The 26,591-nt window shown below is 38.5% G+C and overlaps 1 protein-coding gene across 1 annotated transcript in view; it reads right to left on the bottom strand.

Moving 5' to 3' along the window:
• LOC138743597 (fibrillin-1-like) overlaps positions 1 to 26,591 on the bottom strand; it is a 129,081-nt gene that overhangs the window by 14,923 nt on the left and 87,567 nt on the right. The window contains exons 38-50 of the mRNA XM_069899111.1: positions 24,801 to 24,920; positions 23,836 to 23,955; positions 21,435 to 21,554; positions 20,554 to 20,673; positions 18,141 to 18,260; positions 17,259 to 17,378; positions 14,866 to 14,985; positions 14,551 to 14,670; positions 9,626 to 9,820; positions 8,577 to 8,674; positions 7,450 to 7,508; positions 5,484 to 5,680; positions 434 to 602 (exon numbers count right to left, since the gene is read on the bottom strand). Coding sequence (XP_069755212.1) covers positions 434 to 602; positions 5,484 to 5,680; positions 7,450 to 7,508; positions 8,577 to 8,674; positions 9,626 to 9,820; positions 14,551 to 14,670; positions 14,866 to 14,985; positions 17,259 to 17,378; positions 18,141 to 18,260; positions 20,554 to 20,673; positions 21,435 to 21,554; positions 23,836 to 23,955; positions 24,801 to 24,920 — 1,678 coding nt within the window. The remainder of the gene's footprint in view (positions 1 to 433; positions 603 to 5,483; positions 5,681 to 7,449; positions 7,509 to 8,576; positions 8,675 to 9,625; positions 9,821 to 14,550; positions 14,671 to 14,865; positions 14,986 to 17,258; positions 17,379 to 18,140; positions 18,261 to 20,553; positions 20,674 to 21,434; positions 21,555 to 23,835; positions 23,956 to 24,800; positions 24,921 to 26,591) is intronic.

Raw genomic sequence — 26,591 nt, 5'->3', positions numbered from 1 at the left:
GATTTCATACAGCATTACAGCTGAGTCGTGGAACAGATGCATACATGTCAGAGTGCCCACGGATAATCAAACCTAAATATTACCACTTTTCGAAGGATCCGCTATCTATAACTAACAATTTCAATGAAAGAAAGCAAGCGCATTCTTTTAATATTGGTATTCAGAATTTTAATCAACTTATTTTATAGAAAAATTGCAAAGTTTGGGGTCCACAGACACCTGTGCTATAAGCGATTCCACGGATTAACAAATCATGTTCTAATGAGGTTTTACTGTATATTATACGGTGTTTTTTTACATTTCAAAATATTTTGAAATAGAGAAGAGTTTTTGAAAAGATAAGTACAAATTATCAGTAAAGTTATTTCCTAATAGTGACAAAAAATAAGCAAATAAAATGAACTACTGAATGTATTAAAATATGTTTTTATACTTGCACTGAAGACCAATGGGCAGATGCTGACACTCTGCCTGATTCATACAGTAACCCATGTCACAGGGGGATCGGCAAATGATTCCACGTTCATCATTGAATTGAAGCTCATAACCAGGTAATGCAATGTTAGTGCAGTTGAAGTAATTCAGTAAATTTGTAGATGATACTGTAATAAAGAAAAGGTTCCCTATTTTAAGACTGCACACTAATTCAAATGTATAATAATGGATTCTAACATGGAAAACGTTTTGAAGAGTAATTATTTAAAGGTTAATTATTTCCATACTTTTCAGATAAATTCAGAGAAATACAGGTCAGAATTGCTTTTTTTCAAAATGTTTCCTTTGGTATCTATATTTCAATTCTGAGTTCTCTCTCTCTCTCTCTCTCTCTCTGTCATTTTGGATTTTTACTTAAAGATAATTTGATGCCTAACTTTGTATAAAGTCATTCTAAATTTGAATCTAGTTTCAATTTGTTTTTGTTACCATATTAAGTTATCATTTTTTTTCTTTTGACAATGGATTACTTAATGCTCTCTTGGGGATAAATGGACAGCAAATACCTACATTAGTAAATCAGACAAAATGTTGAATGATCCATTTTCAAGATCTGGGCATTGCTAATGTAGCTGACATTTATTGCCCATCCTCAACTTCGTGAACCACTGTATAATTTCAGATGGAAGTACTCCCACTACCCAATTGTTGGGTAGGGAGTTCTAGGATTTAGTCACAGAGATTGTGTGATATTTGCAAGGAAAATTTAAGCTGTTATTTTGATGTACCTACTTCCCATTTTTTTTGAAATGGTAGAGTTCAACAGTTTTATTGCTTTTGAACAATAAATGTAGTAGATGGCACACTCTGCAATCACTGTGTTTTAGTGGCTGATAGAGTACCAAATCATTGGAGCTGCATTCTTCCAGACAGGTGTAGAGAATCTCATTATTATTCCTGGCATGCCTTGCCAGAAGATGGTAAAAGTCCTGGGTCATTCACTGAAGACTAACCAGTCTTTGATGGCATTTATGTGGCTGCTTCAATTTCATAGGTTTTGTAAGGTGCTTGATAAGGGAAATTTAAGGATAAATGTTTAGACTCTTTTGTTGAATGAAGCCATTCCCTGGCACTTTTGTGGTGTAAATGTTACTTCTTACATCTCTGAACAATGTTTTTGCACGTAGGTATAGGATGCTTCGTTTGTGGAAAAGTGGATTCGAAAGTAAATGTTTTTGATGGAGCAACTGAAAATGGTTAGGCCAAGGACCATACTCTGAGGATCTTCAGCAGCGACAGCCTAGAGTCTGGATGATTGGCCATTGGCACTCACCATCATACTACTCACTGTAATATTTTATCTTTGATGAGGATAAACTGCCTTGATATTTAGAGCAGTCTGGATTTCACCTGTTTGGTCCAAGGCTGTGATGAGATCTGCAGGCAAGTGTTACTGGAAAAATCCAAACTGGCCATTGGTAAGTATTGATAGCATTGTTAAGGATACCTTTCAGTACTTTGACTGAGTGGTAATTTGCCAAACTAGATTTGCCCTGCATTTTTAAGTATTCCTGGTGCTGTTACCTGATTTACCCTTTGGCTTGAGAGAATGGAAATTGATTAGGAGGTAAGGACTGGGTTTGATGAAGGTGTCCGGAAGATCCAGGAGCTGATTAACAACAAATGTGAGGTTTTCTTCAATGAGAAACTGCAGCAAGCCACCCATGAAAAACAAACCTGTTTATGGGTACCTGAATTCTGAGGTCCCACAAAAAACCATGACTTAAAGAATCTACAGTAGGTGAAAAGAGTCCAATAGGCCCATCATCGAATGGAATACACCTAGTTCACAATGAAGTGTGAAGGGGAATGCTGGGAACAGCACTCAATGTAGCTTAAAGTCCCAACCTAGCGAAATTGTAATGGGTGAACCAAAAAGCATATAATAGATAGTGGATGTACTGGTTGTCATCCATCCAAATACCATAGACTCTAGATGGGTTCCCACTGAAAAGAAGGTACAAAATATTTCACTATTAGGTAGGAAAATTGGGAATGTTAGGCCAGTTGACCTCAGATCAGTAATTAGGAAAAGATGGAATTAATTAAGAAAATGATAGTAGGTACTCAGAAAATATTAAAAGGAATATTGAACTCCACGTTTCACAAACATTTCTACGACTGATTCCACCTGCATTGAATTCGTCCATCATTACTGAATGAAGATCTACCGGGACCAATGCCTGAAGAGGGAGCACAAAATCAGTGAACCGGTGCGGACTCGAAAGGCCAACATGGCCTGTTTCCGCTCTGTAAATGGTTATGGTACCATAAAATTACTAGAGAGGTGGTTATGATCACAGTACCTCTCAGATACCCAATTTTAAGTTTTCAGATTCTTGTGATTGTCCGGTTTTGTATGTTTGCAGAGCTACACAACATCATACATTTTGGTGTGAAGCTCCAAGTGCCTTGCAAGAATACAAGGAAAATAGCCTCTTTGACTCATGATGTCTAATGTTGACTATAATATCAATTATGAGTTCAAGTCGATTTGGGTTTAATCATACAAGTCTCTGTCATTTTAAACCACTATTTATATTATGTATATAATAATGTTCCATATGAGTCTAAAAATTAAAAAAAAAAATAACCCATGCCACATGTAATAAACAGAAAGATACTGAAGTTTAATGCATGACTAATGATCTGGTGCAGGTGAGCAGAATTCAAATATTTGGATAATTGGGCTCTCTTCCAAAGAAATTGGGACCTCCTGTGCAAGAGGGCTAGGTTACACCTGAACTGGTGGGGGACCAATAACCTTGGGGTGAGGTTAGCTAATGTTGCTGGGGTGGGAGCAGAATGGGAACCTCAGCAGAAGGGCAGCAAAATGGAGGAGCTGAGGAGATGACAGATGCTAGGGCAGGCAGGCCTGAAACAAAAGCAAGGAAGAGATGGGCATATGGTCACAGCAAGACTGAAGGGCTGAAGTGGTGGTGTTCTTTTAACGCAAAGAGAATTATAGGTAAGACATAAGAATAGAGAACCTTGTAAAAAATATATCTTTGTATCCTCACTAGCAACAGGATGAGCGTAGGGCAGTAGATATTGTATATATGGAGTTGATAGGTTAGATTTAAAAATTGTTTGGCTGATAGAAGACAGTGAGTGATGATAGAGGCTGTGGGGCTGGAGGCCTACAACCAGGGGTGTTCAGCCCTATTCTTTCTGATGTATACAAATAGCTTGGATGAAAAAATGAAAGTTGTTGGGAAACTTTGCAGATAATACAGTATTTGGACAGTGTAGAAGGTTATCAAAGTATACACCAAGATTTGGATCAGTTACAGACATGGGTCGAGAAATAGCAAATGGAGTTTAATCAAAACTACAAGGAGTTGAATTTTGGGAGACCAAATGCAAGGGGAATGTATATAGTTAATGGCGGGCTCTGAAATGTATGGAGGTCCAGGCTTGTAGATCATTGAAAGCGGTCATGCAAATAGATAGGGTGGCAAAGAAGGCATACGATATACTTCGTTTCACTGGACAGAGCAATGACTATAAAAATATGGAAGCTATGAGGCAGCTATATAAATCTTTGGTTAGGCCTCACATGGAAAAAAATGGTGGTACTGCTGGGGCTGCTCCAATGGCATTGCTATCACTGGTGTGGTCCTGGGAGAGTACAGGCACAGCACCGCTCTGTAGGGTTAACTACCCAGACCTGATGTTGTCAGCTCTTTAAACAGGCTGTTTAATGTACAGGCGTTAAACGGCCTGTTTAAGGAGCTGACAGTGTTTTGAACTAAAATCCTGCAATTCTGGATCTGTGCCCAAGATGACAGCACCTGTGCTAGCTGCGAACCAGTGCAGGACCCCAGAAATTAGGAGAATAGCCCTGATGAGAAGGAAAAGCAGAAAAGACAAAACTTCAGGACAGTGACCAGTGAAGGGCTCAACAGCGGAGGGACCCACACAGGTTGAGGGTGTCTTGTGGTTAGGGAACCTGTATGGGCTGTGGGCTGCTGGAGATTGGCTCAAGGGAACCAGGTATAGGAGCTGGAATTCAAGAGGGATCACAAAGGAGTCTTTGCAGTTGCAAAGGCTATGAGAGCACTGGATTCGATTCACAGTGACTCTCTTTTGCTTCTTTCTCTCTGTAAGGTGACACTAATGGAAAATCTTTGTCTGCCTTACAGTAAGTAGAAGGTAATTTTGTGTAATATTACTTGTTCTGAACTACTGCATGACAATAAAGGAATATTGAATACTGTGTGCAATTCTGGTCACCCCATTACCAGAAGGGTTTAGAAAGTGTGAGGACGAGGATAAAAAGAATATTGCCTGGTTTAGAGGGTACAAGATAAGGGGAGAGGTTGGACATGGTTGATTTGCTTTCTGTGGCTGAACATTGATAGGGTGGTCAGTCAGAATCTTTACCCTGGGCAACACCATCACACACAAGAGGACATGTGTTTAAGGTTAGGAAAAGTTTAAGGGAGATGTATGGGACAAAGTGCCTGGAACAGGCAGCCAAGAGTAATGGTGGAAGCAGGTATAATAGTTTCATTATAAAGGCTTCTAGATAGACATATCTCTATTGGAGGTGAAGGGATATCTGAAAGGTGCAAGCAGCAGAGTTTTAGTAAGACTTGGATATCATGTTTCGCAAAAACACGAGCCGAAGGACCTGTTCCAGTGCTGTACTGTTCTATTCTTTATTCTAATTTAAATTAATCCCATCTGACTGCCTGTGGTCTATATACCTCCATTTCTAAAGATTTCTTAAATGTTGTCATACATCTCCTTCCACCATCTCCCCATCTTTATATAGAAAAAACTTGCCTTTCGTATTTCCATTAAACTTTTCCACTCACCTTAAAACTATGCTTTCCAGTTTCTGTATTTGGTATTTCCACTGTAGGAAAAGTACTTACAATTGAGTATATCAATGCCTTTCTTCATTTTATATCTACAATCTAATACAATCTAGATTATTTTACTATTTCTTCACAAAACAAATGTTAAAATCTGGTACTTACATTTAGATACATCTTGAATGTCTGTACTTTTCAAAGGTCCAAAAGTAACATTATCAAAAGGTGTAGCACGTTGTCTATTGTTGAAAGCACTTAGAATTGCAGATTGCAGGTTATTATTTAGAAAATCAATTACAGTCTTGTTTGCATTGTAATTGAATGAAAGCACACTTGAAGCAACCACTGTTTCTGCCCGGTTCCTGTTTATATAATGCATAAATTAGTCAATTTGTATATAATTTATAAGATGTATTTCCTTATCAATAATAGAATAAAAAATGATCGAAACTTGTCACTTTGTTGGAACTAGAATGATGCCTAGGCCCTCGACTCAACTGTGACAAGGAAAGATGCACTTAAACATATAGCAGTAGGAGCAACTTGAAATTGTTGTTAAAAATTGTGGCATGGATTTTCAGCTTGCAGACTACCCCTCAAATTTGTTGTGGGAAACACCAGCTCATTTTACATATTATTAATATTTGTCACTTTCTGATTCCCACTGTGTGTGATGGGGAGTATCACATTGGCTCAAAGTATCCAAAAGGATTGGAGGGTAGAGAAAGAAGGGCAACTTGATACAACAGTAGCCCTTGCTCCATCCTATTTCACCAGAATAACCTTTTATACTTATTAGAAAGGGCATTCATTGAAAGCCTATAGTTGACGAAGTTCCACCTAAGCCAGCACAAGCTTGATCCAATTAGCACCTTGCATTTATCTTTTGGGGTCATACGACTTGCAATACACTTGAACTGGAGGAGACTATGCAGAGCGGAGCCTGAAACCCTGATCCTGCATCACTCTGATGCCTTCTGACTGTTTATTTCACCAATTGGTATTTGTTCTGTCTGTTGAATAAATCAGAGCAATTTAAAAACAGCTGCTGGGTTTCAATAATTTAAACAATGTTTAAAATACATTGAACTGACTTTTACTTAAGACTAAAACACTAGATTAAGTAAAGAAAAAGGCACCTAGCACTTGTTATTTTCACTCATTTTGCTGGCTGAGGATGGCAACCCTATTTAAATGAATGGGGCCACCCCTAGACTTGCCAGTGAAGCTGATAGGCTCTACCCAGTCATCTCAGTGTATCACAAAACTATTCCTGGACTTGGTACTGAGAGCAGGCCGGGCTGCAGCAAAAGATCAAATGCATCAATATCTTCTGTACTAGGGTGAGCATATGCAAAAGGGACATTTTGACCTGCTTACTGCAGCTAGCCAAAGGGGTTCTATAAGGAAGCACCAACCTTCTGCATGATCTTCCACAACGATTGGACCATGTTACTGCAGTTTGAATAGTAAGGGGAATTCTTTTCGATGATAGTAAGAGGATGGTGAAATTCCAAAAGGTAAATTAAAAAAGTATTATATGTCTCAGTAGACTTAAAGATGGATACATCCTCGAAGGATTAGTGAGATGGGGATTTTGGGCTGTCATGGGAAGAAATTGTGGAGCTCTGCCAGAACTTTTAAATCTCTGCTGATTACTGGTGAGATGTCACATGATTGAAGAACTGAATCATTCAGCAGTTTAAATTATTGCTGAAAAGTGGCTGAATTGTTGAAAGTGAGGAGCTTGGTTACCAAATCATTTGATCAAAGGGAAATTCTCTTGATTGATAGTAAGAAGGGCAGGACAACTCAGATGGAATTTGATCTGGATTATTGAAAAGTGATTCACTGGGAGGTTGAAAAGGACTTGAATAATGAATGGTATGGCCTTTAGGAATATTGAGGAACAATTAAGTAGTGGCTGTATCCACTATAAAAAAATCAACTCAGTCACAAATCCATGGGGACAGAAAAGAAGGAATACTCATTTGAAACATTGATAAATGATTTGCACATGTGTGCTTAATTTCTACTCCAATGCATAATTAGAGGGTAGTAATAACTCATTCTATTTTTAATCCTTTCAAAATAAACAAAAATATAGATCAAAACTTCAACTATTACCCACCAGAAAATAGGATCTGACGCATCATTAAATCTTTGCAGGTTCATTATCTTTACATTGATCTAAAAATTGAAAGGATATACATTTTATTTCCATGGATAAAATTGATCAGGGTAAATTCATTAATAAATGCATTATGTAAAACAAAAGCGTCCTTCAGTGGCAGAGAATCAGCACAGTTACTCGAACGTTAGTCTAACACAATGGGCTGGGCACACAAATCATAAATCTTAAGACACTTTGTGTATTAATACACACAAATAATGAGTTATCACCAAGGTGTTCAAAAGCAATGTGAAGTTTGATTTACATCACCTCCTGTGGTTAGAGGTATTAAAGTTCTGGGTACCACAAGCAATGTGAAGTTTGATTTACATCACCTCCTGTGGTTAGAGGTATTAAAGTTCTGGGTACCACAAGCAATTGCTACCTCAACTAGTGCTTTGGGGCAGAATGGCACTTTAGTGGTGGGTGGGGAGGTAATAGAGATAGACCTCCAAATACTTTAGAGACATTGAGCCACTGGCACCAGTAGGGATTCTGGAGATTATGATCAGCAGGAAGGACTTAAAAGATTATCATATGGCGCAGCATCCTGAAGATCCTTTGTCAAGAATCAGGTCAAGCCATGGCTCAGGAAGGAATGACTTCTTTAACAAATTGAACCTTTCATCCTTCAATAGAGCCTGCTTTTGCAGTTGGCCAAGACTGTGCTCGTGGTGCAGCTTTACATCATGCTAATTATGTACTATACGATCAAAGTCAGTCAAATAAACTGACAGGTTACTATATGCAAGCGTATCATATACATCAAGCATCGTGATGCAAGTTTCTAAAGAACTTGTGCTCATTTACAAGAGTTCATCACTTCCAACAAAATATTAATCACTTTGTCCAAAAAAACACCTTGTACTATAAAAAAATCACTGTTTAGTCCATGGCAATGCTTTTTTTAAAAAAAAACAAAATTTTTCTGGAACAATTTGGAGATAGAAACTACTTCTTGCTTTAATAGTTTAAAGGAAAGTATAGAAAATGTTGAACAGAAAATCTTTAAGAATTTATCAAGAATATTTCCAAATGTCACTGTCCAAATGATCAGAAGGGAAATTGAGAAATAATGGTCTTACCATATCTTTGACAAAAATCTGCAAAGGTGTGTTATTTTGAAAACTCCCATTAAAGTTCAATAAAGACAATGTAACATTGACGGATCTCTTGGGAAGATCTGAAAGTAAAAACATTGAAACATATTTCTCACAACTGACATTTAATTGTGTTGCTGCATGTCTAATTCAAAAATGGGAATGAAGTCTTTAAGCCTGATCAACTTTTTCCATTGATTACGAAATGATCATGCAAGCTAGTCCTGGGGAAGGGGAGGTTACTTCATTGCTCTTACAACAGAACATGTGGTTCCATTCCATCTTCTTACCAACTACTATTCTAAAACAATTATTCCAAAATATGAGCAGATAAGAGCAAAATTATTTGAAAAATACTTGATTCTCATTATTACAATACAAACTGGCAATTCAAGGTATCTCTTGTTTGTCCCTTGAACCTAAGAAGGTTATTTGTATCACCATCCTGCAGTACACAAGTTAAAAATGTATGTTTTTAAATCAACTAATTATTAGAATTCTGAACACAGACAGAAGTATGTGGTGACATGTTCAGTAATATCTAGCTAGCTATAACTATGCTCACAAGTCTGATTCAGATCAATCTGCAATAAGCAAAAAGAATCTGATCTGCCAATTAGATTTTATTTACTTTTCTGAATATATTTGTAATAAATAACACAATAGATTAAAATGTTACATTTTGTGAGCTACTGTGCAAGTCCAAATAAACAATGTAAGTTATTGAACTATGTTCAAACTTAAAACAAACAAAATACATTCACTGATACTGTTTGGGAAACTCATCCAGAGGTAGCACTGTTTGCCTTGTTGGCTATTTGTGAAATATTCTTGTGTCTGAGCTTTCCAAACTCTTGATGTAACAACTGTGACTACACTTCAAAAGGAACATCAAGACCAAGGGAATCACTGCATAAATAAAGTTTCTTTATGAATTCAATATTATTTGCATGATCTTTTCAGCTTTGTTGTCATCTACAATTCTGATTTGTATGACATTGAACGACCAAATTGTAAAAGTTATGTTAACATACTTGGTGATGGCTCTGCAAAGACTATCAGTTTGGGAACTGTACACTGCTCTCCCGTGTACAGATCTGGGCACTGGCAGATGGCCCTACAGTTTTCAGCGGCGTTGGTTGTGCAGGTTCCTCCATTGCTGCAGAATGTAGGAGAGCACTGGGAGGAGTCGCATGGAGTTGGCAATGTAGTGCAGGTTGTTCCCTTACCTATAGGATAGGCAAAAGAAGGACATTTAATATTTTAAACAGATCAAAGGATACCCATAATTATCATTTTTAAAAGCTTGCAGAATTATGAGAATAAGAGATTTTTTGCAGTCAAAAAGTATCACTCTTCTAGGTTATAAGTAGCACAAATATGCTTTCTATTCATTGAAAATATAACATTGGCTCACAATGTTCAGCAAGAAGTAACATGTACAAGCATCTAATGATCATAAAACCATATAAGACTAGAGCACAGAAATATGCCCTTCAGACCTTCTAGTCTGTGCTGAACTATTTTCCGGTCTAGCCACACTTCTCCCATCCGTGTACCTGTCCAAGTTTTTCTTAAATGTCAAAATTGAGTCTGCATTTACCAATTCAGCTTCACCACTCTTTGCATGAAGAAGTTCCCCCTAATATTCCCTTTAAACTTTTCCCCTTTCACCCTTAACCCATGCCCTCTAGTTTTTAATCTCATCTAAACTCAGTGGAAAAAATATGACTTGCATTTACTCTATCTCGACTCATCATAACTTTGTATACAAAATACATTGATAGTATAAGTTCGGAGGGAAATGAGGCTGAATACAAGCAAATAGGACTAGCTTGGTTGGTATGAAAGAGTTGGCTGAAGGGCCTATTTCCACGCTGCAGAATTCTGATGAACCATAACAAGCCTTGCATTAAAATAAAAAGTTGTGATCTGAATTCAGAATCACTTCTTAGAATCCCAGCATGAAATATCAATAACTGCATTCAGCATATTAAGTTACATCCTGTAGAATATCCCCTGAAAGTAATTAAAGTGCCCTCCAGATATTTAACAAGCCTTAAATCAAGAGCAGAAATGGGAACATTTTTAATAGGATTGCCAGATAATTTGTGTGATAACAGAATTGGCCCAAGGAGAGATGGTCTTTTATTTATTCAGGCTTAGGTATGCTATTCTGGGATTTTGTCTACTTTGGAACAAATGTAAGGCAACTGAGAAGAAATATTAGAATAAAGTGAGTTGCATAGCATTTTTTTCCCAATAATTAACTATTTTTAACAGATGTAGAAAATTTATCAAACTTTAAACAAGTGAACCGAAAAATGTCATAACCCAATTTTAAATTGTCAGGCACTTTCAAAAGTATGGAGAAATCACAAGCGTCGTGATAAATGACAAACGTTGCCATTTACACTGTCATTCAAGGCCTGGGAAGCAATTCCAAAACTGTTTTGACTATGAGATAAGGGTGATAGGGAACAGAATTTTTTTTTTTAAAGAGATCCTGCATGGTAATAGAACCTTCAGGCCTGCTCAAATATACCCAGATGGCCAATTAACCCCAATATATCATTGGAATGTGGAATCAAACAAGAGCATCCACGCCAGAGGAAACCCACAGGGACAACGTAAAACTCCTTATTGTCAGCACAGGAATCAAACCCAGGTCATTGGTGCTGTAATCACCTTATGTTAACCAGGCTGCCCACCAAAGACAGACTGTGGAAAAATGTAAAAGCAACAACGTTGTCATAGTGTCAACTATATTTTCCTAACATTGACGAGGACTTCCTGAATGCCAGAGGCTGACAGATCAAAAATTGTTTGGTGCATCTAGGAGAGGTTCTTGAAAGGCTACGTAGAAGAGGTCATACTAGACCTAAAATTGGGAAATGAACCAAACCAAGTGATCAGAGTTTCAGTAGAAGAATATTTTTGGAACACAGATTGCAATCCATAACTCTTAAAATAGCTACAAGGATAAGCCTGGACCTTGCTACAAAGTACTAAATTAGGACAAGGCAAATTACAAGCCAACATCTAATAATTGTTTAAGGACTAGCTGATCAGTGTCGAGGAAGGACAGGGATGGTGAGAGAAGGGAATGTTGGATGATAGGAGACTTTGTGAATTTGGGCGAAAAGGAGGCATAATGTCAGGGTAAAGAAGCTTAAAGAAAAGAGTAGCACAGTTAGCGCAATGCTGTTACAGTGACATCAACCTGGGCTCATAACTGGTGATGTCTGAAAGGAGTTGATACGGGTTTCCTCCTACCCTTCAAATCGTATAGCGACTGTAGGTTAATTAGGTGTAATTGGGTGGCACGAGTTCGTGGGATGGGTCTGTTACCATGCTGTATGTCTAAAATAAAAACAAACATGGCTCTTGAGGGATATAATACAGTAGGAAAGTGCTCAAGCAGGGCATTAGGAATCCAAAAGAGGTCTGAAAGTGTCTTTGGCAGATGGGATTAAAGATAATCCCAAGGCATTTTATATGTATTAAAAACAAGAGGATAACCTGAAAGTATATGGCTCTTCTCATGACAAAAGGAGGAATTTAAGTTTGCACTCAAAAGGAGGAGGCCAAGTATGAAATGACTACTTTGTCTTGGTATTCAGCAAGGAATGCAGTATGGTGAAAGCAGTGTGGGGGATGCTAATGTGATAGGTAATTCTGAGATATGCAGGATCAGTTGCACAGGTCAGGAACTAATGAAATATTTCCTGTACTTTGAGAAGGAGGTTCTCAATCTTTAGAACAGCAGTAAGGACAGGGTCGGCGACAAGGGGGCACCCGCAGGTCTGGTTGTATATGTACAGACAGATGATAATGAACTGAACTTGAATTGCAGTGTGGAAAAAGAAGAAAGTCTTGCTTCTAGGACTGTTTATCGCAGTCTACCACACAACACTAATGGGGGTTATAGAAACCCTTGGACATGCTCTGTGAAGTGTACACATTGGACAGTGCTGGGACCCTGCAGACGCCAGATGCCAATAACGGAAGGGGGCTCACAGGCATGTGCAGGCGGGGGGGGGGGGGATGGTGGTGGCAGTACCACCACCACCACCACCGCCCCCTCCCCCCATCTCACTGAGCGAGTTTTCAAAGGCCAGATTGTGCCTTCTGCTAAGACTTGTTCTGGCATTGACCCTGACTAAGGGAGATAAGTCTCCATTGAGAGGGGATAGATCCCAAGTTATTGAAAGAGGAAAGTGAGGAGATTGCTGAAGTCTTCATGGAACTTCTTCAGAGTAGTGGGAATGTGGAATGAGGTGCCAGCTGAAGTGGTGAACACAAACTCAATTTTCACATTTAAGAAAAATTTTGACAGGTACATGGTTGGGAGAGGTATGGAATGCTGTGGACTGGGTGCAGGAATAGGCAGAATAATAATTCAGCATAGACTAGTAGTGTTCTATGGTAAGTTACTGACTGTTATAGTTGGGTGCTTTTGCTAACTTTAAAAGCAGGCAACAACCATTCCACAACATGAAGCTCAGGACCTGGAATATCAAGAACCCATTAGACCATCCCAACAACAACGGATATGAATACTGCTTTGCTATCAAAGATTGGTAATGCAGATGCTTTGACATCTGTCTAAGACATGTCAGGCAGAAGATGGCCAGTAGTATAGAATAAGGTGTTGGCCACGCTTTCTTTGAAGCACAAACTGAAGCCCCAAATCCTCAAAATTTACCTGAAAATTAGCATAAACATATTCCTGCAGATTGGACCGTTGCCAGTCAAAGAGTTTACATTACTGTGCTGTATTGTCCTATGTACTGTGTAGGTCATCATCAGAACCAGAGCATGTTTCAGGGATCTGATGCTTGACATAAATGATGTGGTCACCTCAGTGCTGAGTACCTAATGCCACCAATGTTGGTGTTAAACTGTGACCAGCCGTGTCGTTCAAGTAATCAAAAGCAGATGCACTATTCCAAGTTCTGATATCGGCAAAGAGATGCAAGTAGGTGGTCAAAGTTCCACTGACAACTGGAAACCACTAGTCCGCAACAAAATCTTTGACTGATAACTGTTCAAAGTAAAGAAGCAGCATTTTGAATAACTTTAACATGTAGAGAACACAAGAGATCTGTGTACCTAGTGGAAGGAACACAGCACCTCACAAAGTATCCAATCACCCATCTTGCCATCTAACTTCCACCACATCTATACAAGAGATAACAGTTCCATCATCACGACAGAACACATGGAAGCAAATTATCCTTAATCTTAAGGGACAGTTTAAGAAGACATTGTTCCAGGAAACTCCTGCTGTACTTGTGATATATGCTTGCTAAAATAACATGACATTTGTAAAAGCTCTCTGCTAACCTTAATGACAAAGGCATCAGAGACATAAAACCAAGGAACAGGATACTTTGGGGGTAAAAGCATGGTCTTATGTAAATACAGTACGTTTCGAGTTATCCAAACTTTATCCTCAGGGCGACATGACGTCACAATTTGAATTTTTTTTTACCCAACGTGCTCAGATGTGTTGTCAGCACCATTTTGAATCCAACGGAGTTCTCGTATATTGTTTCATGCTTGAAACACCTTCCATTGTTTTTAGTGTTCCTGTTCAACTGCTGAATCAAGATTTCTGCTGATGCTACTGGGCTGTTTAAAGCCATTATTTGGCTATTCAAAACAAAGTCCATCCCAAGCTTTTTGGATAACCAGAAATGTACTGTAATACACTTTTCTGCCAGAATGGCATTTTTAAGCACCTTCATCAGCTCACAACTGTGTAATTATCTAGCCTGTTTCTCCACATCAATCTCTCAATTACCAAAAGAACACCATCTCAATCCTCTGAACAATCACATTCTCTTCCTAATTTCACATGTAAAATAATTAACAAAGAATTTTCGAAAAGACAATGTGAACACCTGTACAAAGGCAGATCTTCTCAAGTGCAGTTTTAGATTATGCTCCTCACCTGTGACATTGCTTTCTGTATAACCAGGTAGACATGGGCAGTTGAAGGAGCCCTCAGTATTGACACAAACTGAATTATTTTTCAAGGAACAGATGTTACTATCAAGGCATTCATCAACATCTGAAGAAATAAACCAGATTTATATCACAAATTTGTCCTAAAATTAAATTCCTTGGCTGATCAATCAATTATACAATCAGCTGGTATAATATTTGACATTTGGATGAAATAAATTTAATCATAAAAACAAGAGTGACAACCAAACACAGTATCAATTTTTCTCAAAGTACAGGGAATATTTCATTAGTTCCTGACCTGTGCAACTGAGTCCTGCATATCCAGCCAGACATGTACAGTTGAAAGAGCCCTCAGAATTGACACAATGGGAATTGTTTTTCCACGAGCAGATGTTACTATCAAGACATTCATCCACATCTGAAGGAAGAAACAAGAAAGAAAATATTGTATTTTAGATGAAGAAACCAAAACCAAGAATGGATTGTTGACTTCTGAAAGGGAAAACCACAGGTGATCATTGTGGGATCAGAGGTGGAGAGGGTGAGCAAATTTAAGTTCTTGGGAGTCACCATCTCAGAGGATCCTTCCTGTACCTAACACTCAAAAGGCATTATGAAGAGTGCATGTCAGGGTCTCTACTCCCTCAGGTGTTTGCGGACGTTTGCCACGAATCGGAAATCTTGGTAAGTTTCTAAAGATGTGTGGTGGAAGGTGTGCTGACCAGCTGCATCACGGTCAGGTCTGGGGACACCAATACCCCTGAGTGCAAAGCCTTCCAAAAGGTAGGAGACGCAAACCAGAATATCATAGCAAAACCCTCCCCATTATCGAGAGCATCTAAGGGGAACGGTGTCGTCGGAGATCAGCAACAATCGTCAAGGATCCAACCCACCCAGCTCACGCTCTGTTCTCGCTGCTACCATTGGGAAAGCTAGATCGGTGCCACAAAACTCACAACATGAGGTTCTGGAAAAGTTGCTACCCCTCCACCATCAGACTCAAGAACAGACTTAATCAGGGACTTATTTAAGGACTCTTTTGCAATTTAATGATTTTATTCTCTCTCTCTCCCTCTCTTTACATTTCTTTTAATTTGTTTACATGTGTACGTTGAGTCAGGTTTTGTTTGCACTGCCAACAGGAAAGAGAATCTCAGGCTTGTACGTGATGTCATGTATGTAATATAACAACAAAGCTGAAATCTGAAGAAAATAAGGGACAATCCACGTTTAAAACTGTCATTAGAATTAACGATCGTTCACCTGTATCAGTTATCCTTGGGACGTGGCATGGAATTTTCAGGGATTTAGAATATTTATGGGCACATTGAATTAATCTAAAAAGAACATTTCCTAATCTTGAACATTTCTTCTGAAAATCTCCATGACAATGGTCGTAAATGAGCTTAATGCCTGCCAAGTATTTGGGAGTCATGACGATTCATAAACTGAAAAGTAACAGAGTACCATCAACAGTTACCGTCCACCACTATTGAAGAATAAGACAATCCAGAAATTTTAAAAAAGTTAAGAGTTAGTGTTAAGAATATCATTTCAGGGGAAGATGGACCAGAAATTTAAGTTCTGGACCTACGATGATGTTTGGACATTTTCCCTTCTTCAAAAGAGAAACTAATAGCATGAATTGTGATTAACTTGTGTTATAGCTCCCCTGCCCAAAGTGGAGCTTCCATCTCTAAGTCATTGCCTGACATTTGGCTGTTGCCAACAGAAAAATGAACACAGCCCTTCAAATTGCATGTTCTTGCACAATTTATGGTACCATTTATGGTACCACAATGGAACATTTTGCAATGCAGAGGAATCCTGACCGTTGGGGGTGTGAGAGGTGCGGATTCCAGTGGCAAGGGTAAGTGATACACATGAGAGTAAATGTTCTTGCATGTGCGCAAGTGAGTTAGAACATGCAAGTATAATACAGTAAAATTCCCGTAATCTGGAATTCAAGCTACCGGCAGTTCACAAAACTGAGAAATAATCTCAGAAAATAAACAGAGAAAAAAATACAATTCACCAATGTAGTGCAACACACAATCTCAAGCAACGGGCACATTCACCTGTTCAATATTTACTAATTCTCACAAGTGCCGGATACCAGGGATTTGACTATTTTTAGAAATGCCACTACACTAACCTGAAAAAAACTTCACAATTGCTCTTGAGGCTGAGGGATATGAGGATGGCTAAGGATATGTTTGGGGCTAAGTGTACTTGCAAGCAATAATTTCTGTGTTAATAATGATACAAAAGAGGAATACGACAGTAAATTTGAACATCTTTAACAATTAATCAAGCCCACTAAGCTTCTTCCAAATCCTCCAGTGAGCCGGCAACAAGCAGTGCCTGAACCAGGCTAGAGTTAACTACATAAAAAAAGATACATCCTCATGGGAAATTAGACTTTCTAAATACTAACCAACCGCCAAAGGAGAGGGACATGAAGGGCTGCATTTAAAATAGAAATTAGAATCATATTCTTGCAATGAATAACTTTACTGATCCTACAAAGAGTATAATTTTGGAATATTTTTAGCTTACAATATAATTATTCTCACTTGAAGGAAAATGACATGCACAATGAATTTATTCCAAACATAAAAAATAATACGAACAACCAACTAAAATACCAATTTTTGCAAGAGGTAAATCATATTTCATTACATTCCTCACCAGTGCAATTGAGACCTGAATATCCAGCCAGACAAGTGCAGTTGAAAGAGCCTTCACTATTGGCACAAGAGGAATTGTTTTTCCAGGAGCAGATGTTACTATCAAGACATTCATCCACATCTGAAAGAATAAACCAGTTCCAAGATATTGTGCATTACTCGATAAAAATAAGGGATGATCCAACTTTGAAACTGTCATCAGAATTAACAATTGTTCACCTGTATTAGTCAACTTTGCATGGAATCTTCTGGGCTTTAGGGTATTTATGGGGACATTTGCCTGTATCACCCATCAGTGAAATAATCTAAAAATAGCCTTCCCTAAATTTCAATATTATCTTCTGAAAATCTCAATTACAATGCTCATAACTGAGCTTAATGTCTGCAAGGTACGGAGAGGCTTCAAGGTGATAAGGGTTCATAAACTGCAGACAGCAGAGGACCATCAACAGCTACTGTTCACCCCTATTGCCGAATTAGACAACCCAAAATGAAAAAATGTCAGAATTAATTTTTTGGAAATCATTTCAGGTGGAGGTTGGACCAGAAGGTTATGATCTGAATCTATGTTGATGTTGAGATATTTTCCCAGCTACGTGCAACTAACGGCATCAAATTCCCTGTATAATTTTGAGACTCCAGCTTCAAAACATTGTCAGCTGCCCATTGGCAGTGTGAGAAATACGGATGCCAGTGGCAAGGGGAAGAGATAAAACGAATTAATATTCAGCAACATTTGTTATATATCCAATGCTGAGGAAGCAATGGCCAAGACCAGAATTGAGTATTTTATGAACTTTTGATGTAATAAATTTTATTGTAAAGACAAATTACAATATAATTATTCGCCCAAGAATTAGAGAATATTTCATTAGTTCCTGACCTGTGCAATTGAGTCCTGCATATCCAGCCATACATGTACAGTTGAAAGAGCCCTCAGAATTGACACATTGGGAATTGTTTTTCCACGAGCAGATGTTACTATCAAGACATTCATCCACATCTGATGGAAGAAATAAGAAAGAAGATAATGTATTTTACATGAAGAAACCAAAACCAAGAATGGATTGTTGACTTTTGAAAGGGAAAACCACAGGTGATCATTGTGGGATCAGAGGTGGAGAGGGTGAGCAAATTTAAGTTCTTGGGAGTCACCATCTCAGAGGATCCTTCCTGTACCTAACACTCAAAAGACATTATGAAGAGTGCACGTCAGGGTCTCTACTCCCTCAGGTGTTTGCGGACATTTGCCATGACATCGGAAATCTTGGCAAGTTTCTAAAGATGTGTGGTGGAAGGTGTGCTGACCAGCTGCATCACGGTCAGGTCTGGGGACACCAATACCCCTGAGTGCAAAGCCTTCCAAAAGGTAGGGGACGCAAACCAGAATATCATAGCAAAACCCTCCCCATTATCGAGAGCATCTAAGGGGAACGGTGTCGTCGGAGATCAGCAACAATCATCAAGGATCCAACCCACCCAGCTCACGCTCTGTTCTCGCTGCTACCATTGGGAAAGCTAGATAGGTGCCACAAAACTCACATCATGAGGTTCTGGAAAAGTTGCTACCCCTCCACCATCAGACTCAAGAACAGACTTAATCAGGGACTTATTTAAAGACTCTTTTGCAATTTAATGATTTTATTCTCTCTCTCTCCCTCTCTTTACATTTCTTTTAATTTGTTTACATGTGTACGTTGAGTCAGGTTTTGTTTGCACTGCCAACAGGAAAGAGAATCTCAGGCTTGTACGTGATGTCATGTATGTAATATAACAACAAAGCTGAAATCTGAAGAAAATAAGGGACAATCCACGTTTAAAACTGTCATTAGAATTAACGATTGTTCACCTGTATCAGTTATCCTTGGGACGTGGCATGGAATTTTCAGGGATTTAGAATATTTATGGGCACCTTTGCCTGCATCACCTAACATTGAATTAATCTAAAAAGAACATTTCCTAATCTTGAACATTTCTTCTGAAAATCTCCATGACAATGCTCGTAAATGAGCTTAATGTCTGCCAAGTATTTGGGAGTCATGACGATTCATAAACTGAAAAGTAACAGAGAACCATCAACAGTTACCGTCCACCACTATTGAAGAATAAGACAATCCAGAAATTTTAAAAAAGTTAAGAGTTAGTTTTAAGAATATCATTTCAGGGGAAGATGGACCAGAAATTTAAGTTCTGGACCTACGATGATGTTTGGACATTTTCCCTTCTTCAAAAGAGAAACTAATAGCATGAATTGTGATTAACTTGTGTTATAGCTCCCCTGCCCAAAGTGGAGCTTCCATCTCTAAGTCATTGCCTGACATTTGGCTGTTGCCAACAGTAAAATGAACACAGCCCTTCAAATTGCATGTTCTTGCACAATTTATGGTACCATTTATGGTACAACAATGGAACATTTTGCAATGCAGAGGAATCCTGACCGTTGGGGGTGTGAGAGGTGCGGATTCCAGTGGCAAGGGTAAGTGATACACATGAGAGTAAATGTTCTTGCATGTGCGCAAGTGAGTTAGAACATGCAAGTATAATACAGTAAAATTCCCGTTATCTGGAATTCAAGCTACCGGCAGTTCACAAAACTGAGAAATAATCTCAGAAAATAAACAGAGAAAAAAATACAATTCACCAATGTAGTGCAACACACAATCTCAAGCAACGGGCACATTCACCTGTTCAATATTTACTAATTCTCACAAGTGCCGGATACCAGGGATTTGACTGTTTTTAGAAATGCCACTACACTAACCTGAAAAAAACTTCACAATTGCTCCTGAGTCTGAGGGATATGAGGATGGCTAAGGATATGTTTGGGGCTAAGTGTACTTGCAAGCAATAATTTCTGTGTTAATAATGATACAAAAGAGGGATACGACAGTAAATTTGAACATCTTTAACAATTAATCAAGCCCACTAAGCTTCTTCCAAATCCTCCAGTGAGCCGGCAACGAGCAGTGCCTGAACCAGGCTAGAGTTAACTACTTAAAAAAGATACATCCTCATGGGAAATTAGTCTTTCTCAATACTAACCAACCACCAAAGGAGAGGGACATGAAGGGCTGCATTTAAAATAGAAATTAGAATCTTATTCTTGCAATGAATAACTTTACTGATCCTACAAAGAGTATAATTTTGGAATATTTTTAGCTTACAATATAATTATTCCCATTTGAAGGAAAATGACATGCACAATGAATTTATTCCAAACATAAAAAATAATACGAACAACCAAGCAAAATACCAATTTTTGCAAGAGGTAAATCATATTTCATTACATTCCTCACCAGTGCAATTGAGACCTGAATATCCAGCCAGACAAGTGCAGTTGAAAGAGCCTTCACTATTGGCACAAGAGGAATTGTTTTTCCAGGAGCAGATGTTACTATCAAGACATTCATCCACATCTGAAAGAATAAACCAGTTCCAAGATATTGTGCATTACTCGATAAAAATAAGGGATGATCCAACTTTGAAACTGTCATCAGAATTAACAATTGTTCACCTGTATTAGTCAACTTTGCATGGAATCTTCTGGGCTTTAGGGTATTTATGGGGACATTTGCCAGTATCACCCATCAGTGAAATAATCTAAAAATAGCCTTCCCTAAATTTCAATATTATCTTCTGAAAATCTCAATTACAATGCTCATAACTGAGCTTAATGTCTGCAAGGTATGGAGAGGCTTCAAGGTGATAAGGGTTCATAAACTGCAGACAGCAGAGGACCATCAACAGCTACTGTTCACCCATATTGCCGAATTAGACAACCCAAAATGAAAAAATGTCAGAATTAATTTTTTGAAATCATTTCAGGTGGAGGTTGGACCAGAAGGTTATGATCTGAATCTATGTTGATGTTGAGATATTTTCCCAGCTACGTGCAACTAATGGCATCAAATTCCCTGTATAATTTTGAGACTCCAGCTTCAAAACATTGTCAGCTGCCCATTGGCAGTGTGAGAAATACGGATGCCAGTGGCAAGGGGAAGAGATAAAACGAATTAATATTCAGCAACATTTGTTATATATCCAATGCTGAGGAAGCAATGGCCAAGATCAGAATTGAGTATTTTATGAACTTTTGATGTAATAAATTTTATTGTAAAGACAAATTACAATATAATTATTCGCCCAAGAAGCAGAGAATATTTCATTAGTTCCTGACCTGTGCAATTGAGTCCTGCATATCCAGCCAGACATGTACAGTTGAAAGAGCCCTCAGAATTGACACATTGGGAATTGTTTTTCCACGAGCAGATGTTACTATCAAGACATTCATCCACATCTGATGGAAGAAACAAGAAAGAAGATAATGTATTTTACATGAAGAAACGAAAACCAAGAATGGATTGTTGACTTCTGAAAGGGAAAACCACAGGTGATCATTGTGGGATCAGAGGTGGAGAGGGTGAGCAAATTTAAGTTCTTGGGAGTCACCATCTCAGAGGATCCTTCCTGTACCTAACACTCAAAAGACATTATGAAGAGTGCACGTCAGGGTCTCTACTCCCTCAGGTGTTTGCGGACATTTGCCACGACATCGGAAATCTTGGCAAGTTTCTAAAGATGTGTGGTGGAAGGTGTGCTGACCAGCTGCATCACGGTCAGGTCTGGGGACACCAATACCCCTGAGTGCAAAGCCTTCCAAAAGGTAGGGGACGCAAACCAGAATATCATAGCAAAACCCTCCCCATTATCGAGAGCATCTAAGGGGAACGGTGCCGTCGGAGATCAGCAACAATCATCAAGGATCCAACCCACCCAGCTCACGCTCTGTTCTCGCTGCTACCATTGGGAAAGCTAGATCGGTGCCACAAAACTCACAACATGAGGTTCTGGAAAAGTTGCTACCCCTCCACCATCAGACTCAAGAACAGACTTAATCAGGGACTTATTTAAGGACTCTTTTGCAATTTAATGATTTTATTCTCTCTCCCTCCCTCTCTTTACATTTCTTTTAATTTGTTTACATGTGTACGTTGAGTCAGGTTTTGTTTGCACTGCCAACAGGAAAGAGAATCTCAGGCTTGTACGTGATGTCATGTATGTAATATAACAACAAAGCTGAAATCTGAAGAAAATAAGGGACAATCCACGTTTAAAACTGTCATTAGAATTAACGATTGTTCACCTGTATCAGTTATCCTTGGGACGTGGCATGGAATTTTCAGGGATTTAGAATATTTATGGGCACCTTTGCCTGCATCACCTAACATTGAATTAATCTAAAAATATAATTTCCTAATCTTGAACATTTCTTCTGAAAATCTCCATGACAATGCTCGTAAATGAGCTTAATGCCTGCCAAGTATTTGGGAGTCATGACGATTCATAAACTGAAAAGTAACAGAGTACCATCAACAGTTACCGTCCACCACTATTGAAGAATAAGACAATCCAGAAATTTTAAAAAAGTTAAGAGTTAGTGTTAAAAATATCATTTCAGGGGAAGTTGGACCAGAAATTTAAGTTCTGGACCTACGATGATGTTTGAACATTTTCCCTTCTTCAAAAGAGAAACTAATAGCATGAATTGTGATTAACTTGTGTTATAGCTCCCCTGCCAAAGTGGAGCTTCCATCTCTAAGTCATTGCCTGACATTTGGCTGTTGCCAACAGAAAAATGAACACAGCCCTTCAAATTGCATGTTCTTGCACAATTTATGGTACCATTTATGGTACCACAATGGAACATTTTGCAATGCAGAGGAATCCTGACCGTTGGGGGTGTGAGAGGTGCGGATTCCAGTGGCAAGGGTAAGTGATACACATGAGAGTAAATGTTCTTGCATGTGCGCAAGTGAGTTAGAACATGCAAGTATAATACAGTAAAATTCCCGTTATCTGGAATTCAAGCTACTGGCAGTTCACAAAACTGAGAAATAATCTCAGAAAATAAACAGAGAAAAAAATTCAATTCACCAATGTAGTGCAACACACAATCTCAAGCAATGGGCACATTCACCTGTTCAATATTTACTAATTCTCATAAGTGCCGGACACCAGATATTTGACTGTTTTTAGAAATGCCACTACACTAACCTGAAAAAAACTTCACAATTGCTCTTGAGGCTGAGGATGGCTAAGGATATGTTTGGGGCTAAGTGTACTTGCAAGCAATAATTTCTGTGTTAATAATGATACAAAAGAGGGATACGACAGAAAATTTGAACATCTTTAACAATTAATCAAGCCCACTAAGCTTCTTCCAAATCCTCCAGTGAGCCGGCAACAAGCAGTGCCTGAACCAGGCTAGAGTTACCTACTTAAAAAAAGATACATCCTCATGGGAAATTAGACTTTCTCAATACTAACCAACCACCAAAGGAGAGGGACATGAAGGGCTGCATTTAAAATAGAAATTAGAATCTTATTCTTGCAATGAATAACTTTACTGATCCTACAAAGAGTATAATTTTGGAATTATAGCTTACAATATAATTATTCCCACTTGAAGGAAAATGACATGCACAATGAATTTATTCCAAACATAAAAAATAATACGAATAACCAAGTAAAATACCAATTTTTGCAAGAGGTAAATCATATTTCATTACATTCCTCACCAGTGCAATGGAGACCTGAATATCCAGCCAGACAAGTGCAGTTGAAAGAGCCTTCACTATTGGCACAAGAGGAATTGTTTTTCCAGGAGCAGATGTTACTATCAAGACATTCATCCACATCTGAAAGAATAAACCAGTTCCAAGATATTGTGCATTACTCGATAAAAATAAGGGATGATCCAACTTCGAAACTGTCATCAGAATTAACAATTGTTCACCTGTATTAGTCTTCAGGGCTGGAATCTTCTGGGCTTTAGGGTATTTATGGGGACATTTGCCTGTATCACCTATCAGTGAATTAATCAAAAAATAGCTTTCCCTAAATTTCAATATTGTCTTTGGAAAATTTCAATTACAATGTTCATATCTGAGCTTAATGTCTGCTAGGTATGGAGAGGCTTCAAGGTGATAAGGGTTCATAAACTGCAGACAGCAGAGGACCATCAACAGCTACTGTTCACCCCTATTGCCGAATTAGACAACCCAAAATAAAAAAATGTCAGAGTTAATATTTTGGAAATCATTTCAGGTGGAGGTTGGACCAGAAGGTTATGATCTGAATCTATGTTGATGTTGAGATATTTTCCCAGCTACAAGTGCAACTAACGGCATCAAATTCCCTGTATAATTTTGAGACTCCAGCTCCAAAACATTGTCAGCTGTCCAGTGAGAGAGATTTGAATGCCAGATGCAAGGGGATGAGATACTGTACAGCCGGGAGTTAATGTCCTAACGTATACGGAAGACAATTGCTGTATTCAACTTGAATAATTCTCTACAATTAATGAAGCCAATTAATTTTCAGCAAAATTTGCTATATGTCCAGCCATGGCTAAGACCAGAACCAGAATTGAGTATTTCATGATCTTTTGATGTAATGAATTTTATTGTAAAGACAAATGTGACAAACAATTACAATATAATTATTCCCACATGAAACAGAGAATATTTCATTAGTTCCTGACCTGTGCAGTTGGGTCCTGCATATCCAGTCAGACATGTACAGTTGAAAGAGTCTTCAGTATTGACACAACGGGAATTGTTTTTCCATGAGCAGATGTTACTATCAAGACACTTATCCACATCTGAAGGAAGAAACCAGAAACAAGTTTTGTGTTTCACTTGAAGAAACCTAAACCAAGGGAAGGATTGTTGACTTCAGAAAGGGAAAACAAGAGGTGATCATTGTGGGATTAGAGGTGGAGAGGTTGAGCAAATTAAAATTCTTGGGAGTCACTATCTCAAAGGATCCTTCCTGAACCCAACACTCAAATGGCATCGTGAAGAGAGCAGGTCCGGTTCTCTACTCCCTCAGGAGGTTGTAGAAGTTTGCCACGACTTTGTAAATCTTGGCAAGTTTCTAAAGATGTGTGGTGGAAAGTGTGCTGTTCGGCTGCACTACATTGAAGTATTAGTCTCTGATATCCCTGAGTGTAAAGCCTTCCAAAAGGTAGTGGACACAGACCAGAACATCACAATCAAAGCCCTCCCATCATTCAAAACCTCTATAGGGAACGGTGCCGTTGGGGAGCAGCAGCAATCATCAAGGTTCCACAGTACCCAGCACATATTCTGTTCTCGCTGCTACCATCGGGAATGAGGTATATGTGCCATAAAGCTTGCGTCACGAGTTTCAGGAACAGCTGCTACCCCTCCATCATTGGATTCCACAACAACAAAGTTAATTGGACTTATTTAAGGACTCTTTTGTACTTTAATAATTTTTTTTATCCCTCTCTGTATTGCACTATTTGTTTACATTTCTTTTTTTTTTAAACATGTGCACAATGAGTTGGATATTTTATTTACTGCTGTTATGGGCCCAGAGGATCCCAAAACCCAGCAGCAATAGATAACCACCAAGACAAATGGTTACTTAAATAAAAGTGGCTTTTAATTATCTTTAAAATGAAAATATAATCACACTTTAACTTATCAATATTGACTTAACTAACCTAACGTAACCCCCTTCTAATTCTAAGCACATGTGTATGCAATGTGTGTGTTAGTTCAGAAAAGTTCTTTGGTTCACAGTCCAATTTCACTTCTCATTGCTCCAAGTACACTGGTTGCAGGCAATTCTTATACTGTACACAGAATTTAATATTTATAAAGTTCACCAGGCTTTGTGCTTGAACGGTAAATGGTTACCGCTCAGGAAAGATCTTGTTGTTTTTCAGAGACAGATTTCTTGTTCCCTTTTTATCAGCCACTTCAGTGTCTCGCTGACAAAACCTGCCAACTCAGTGTTCTCCAGATGATAACCTCTTTCTTTCACGTCATCACAGAATTCTTTCTCGTTTCTCTTATTCTAAATGAAACATTAGGCAGCCAGTCCTCTCCACTTGCATGAACCACAAGGGCTTTGACCTTGAAGAACTCACAACCCTGCCAGCTTGTCCTGTTCCAGTCTCAGCTGACTGTCACACTGTAGAAGTGATGTCTGTGTGTCTCTCTCTCCCTGAAAGAAAGCCTGTTTGACTCCCTCTGCTTGCAAAACCACATGACCCTCTTAGAACAGCAACTTTCCTTCCAGACAATATGCAGCTCCGACAAGCTCTTTCGTCTGTTGCTTTTTAAAAAAAACCAATCCATTAGTGAAGTCTTTTGGGCACTCTCCAAAGCTTTTGCAATGGTTCTGATGCCATGACATCTCTAGCATTAGCAGAGCTCCAGTATTTTAAATAAGATCTGTTTAAAGTATTTGTATGTGACCTACACTAACAAAACTTTCCCCAATTTATCTCCCAAAAACA

Source organism: Narcine bancroftii, chromosome 9 (assembly GCF_036971445.1).
Source record: "Narcine bancroftii isolate sNarBan1 chromosome 9, sNarBan1.hap1, whole genome shotgun sequence".
Classification (NCBI taxonomy): Eukaryota; Metazoa; Chordata; class Chondrichthyes; order Torpediniformes; family Narcinidae; genus Narcine; species Narcine bancroftii.
The sequence above is the reverse complement of the archived record's forward strand: the minus strand, read 5'-3'. Positions and strand labels throughout refer to the sequence as shown.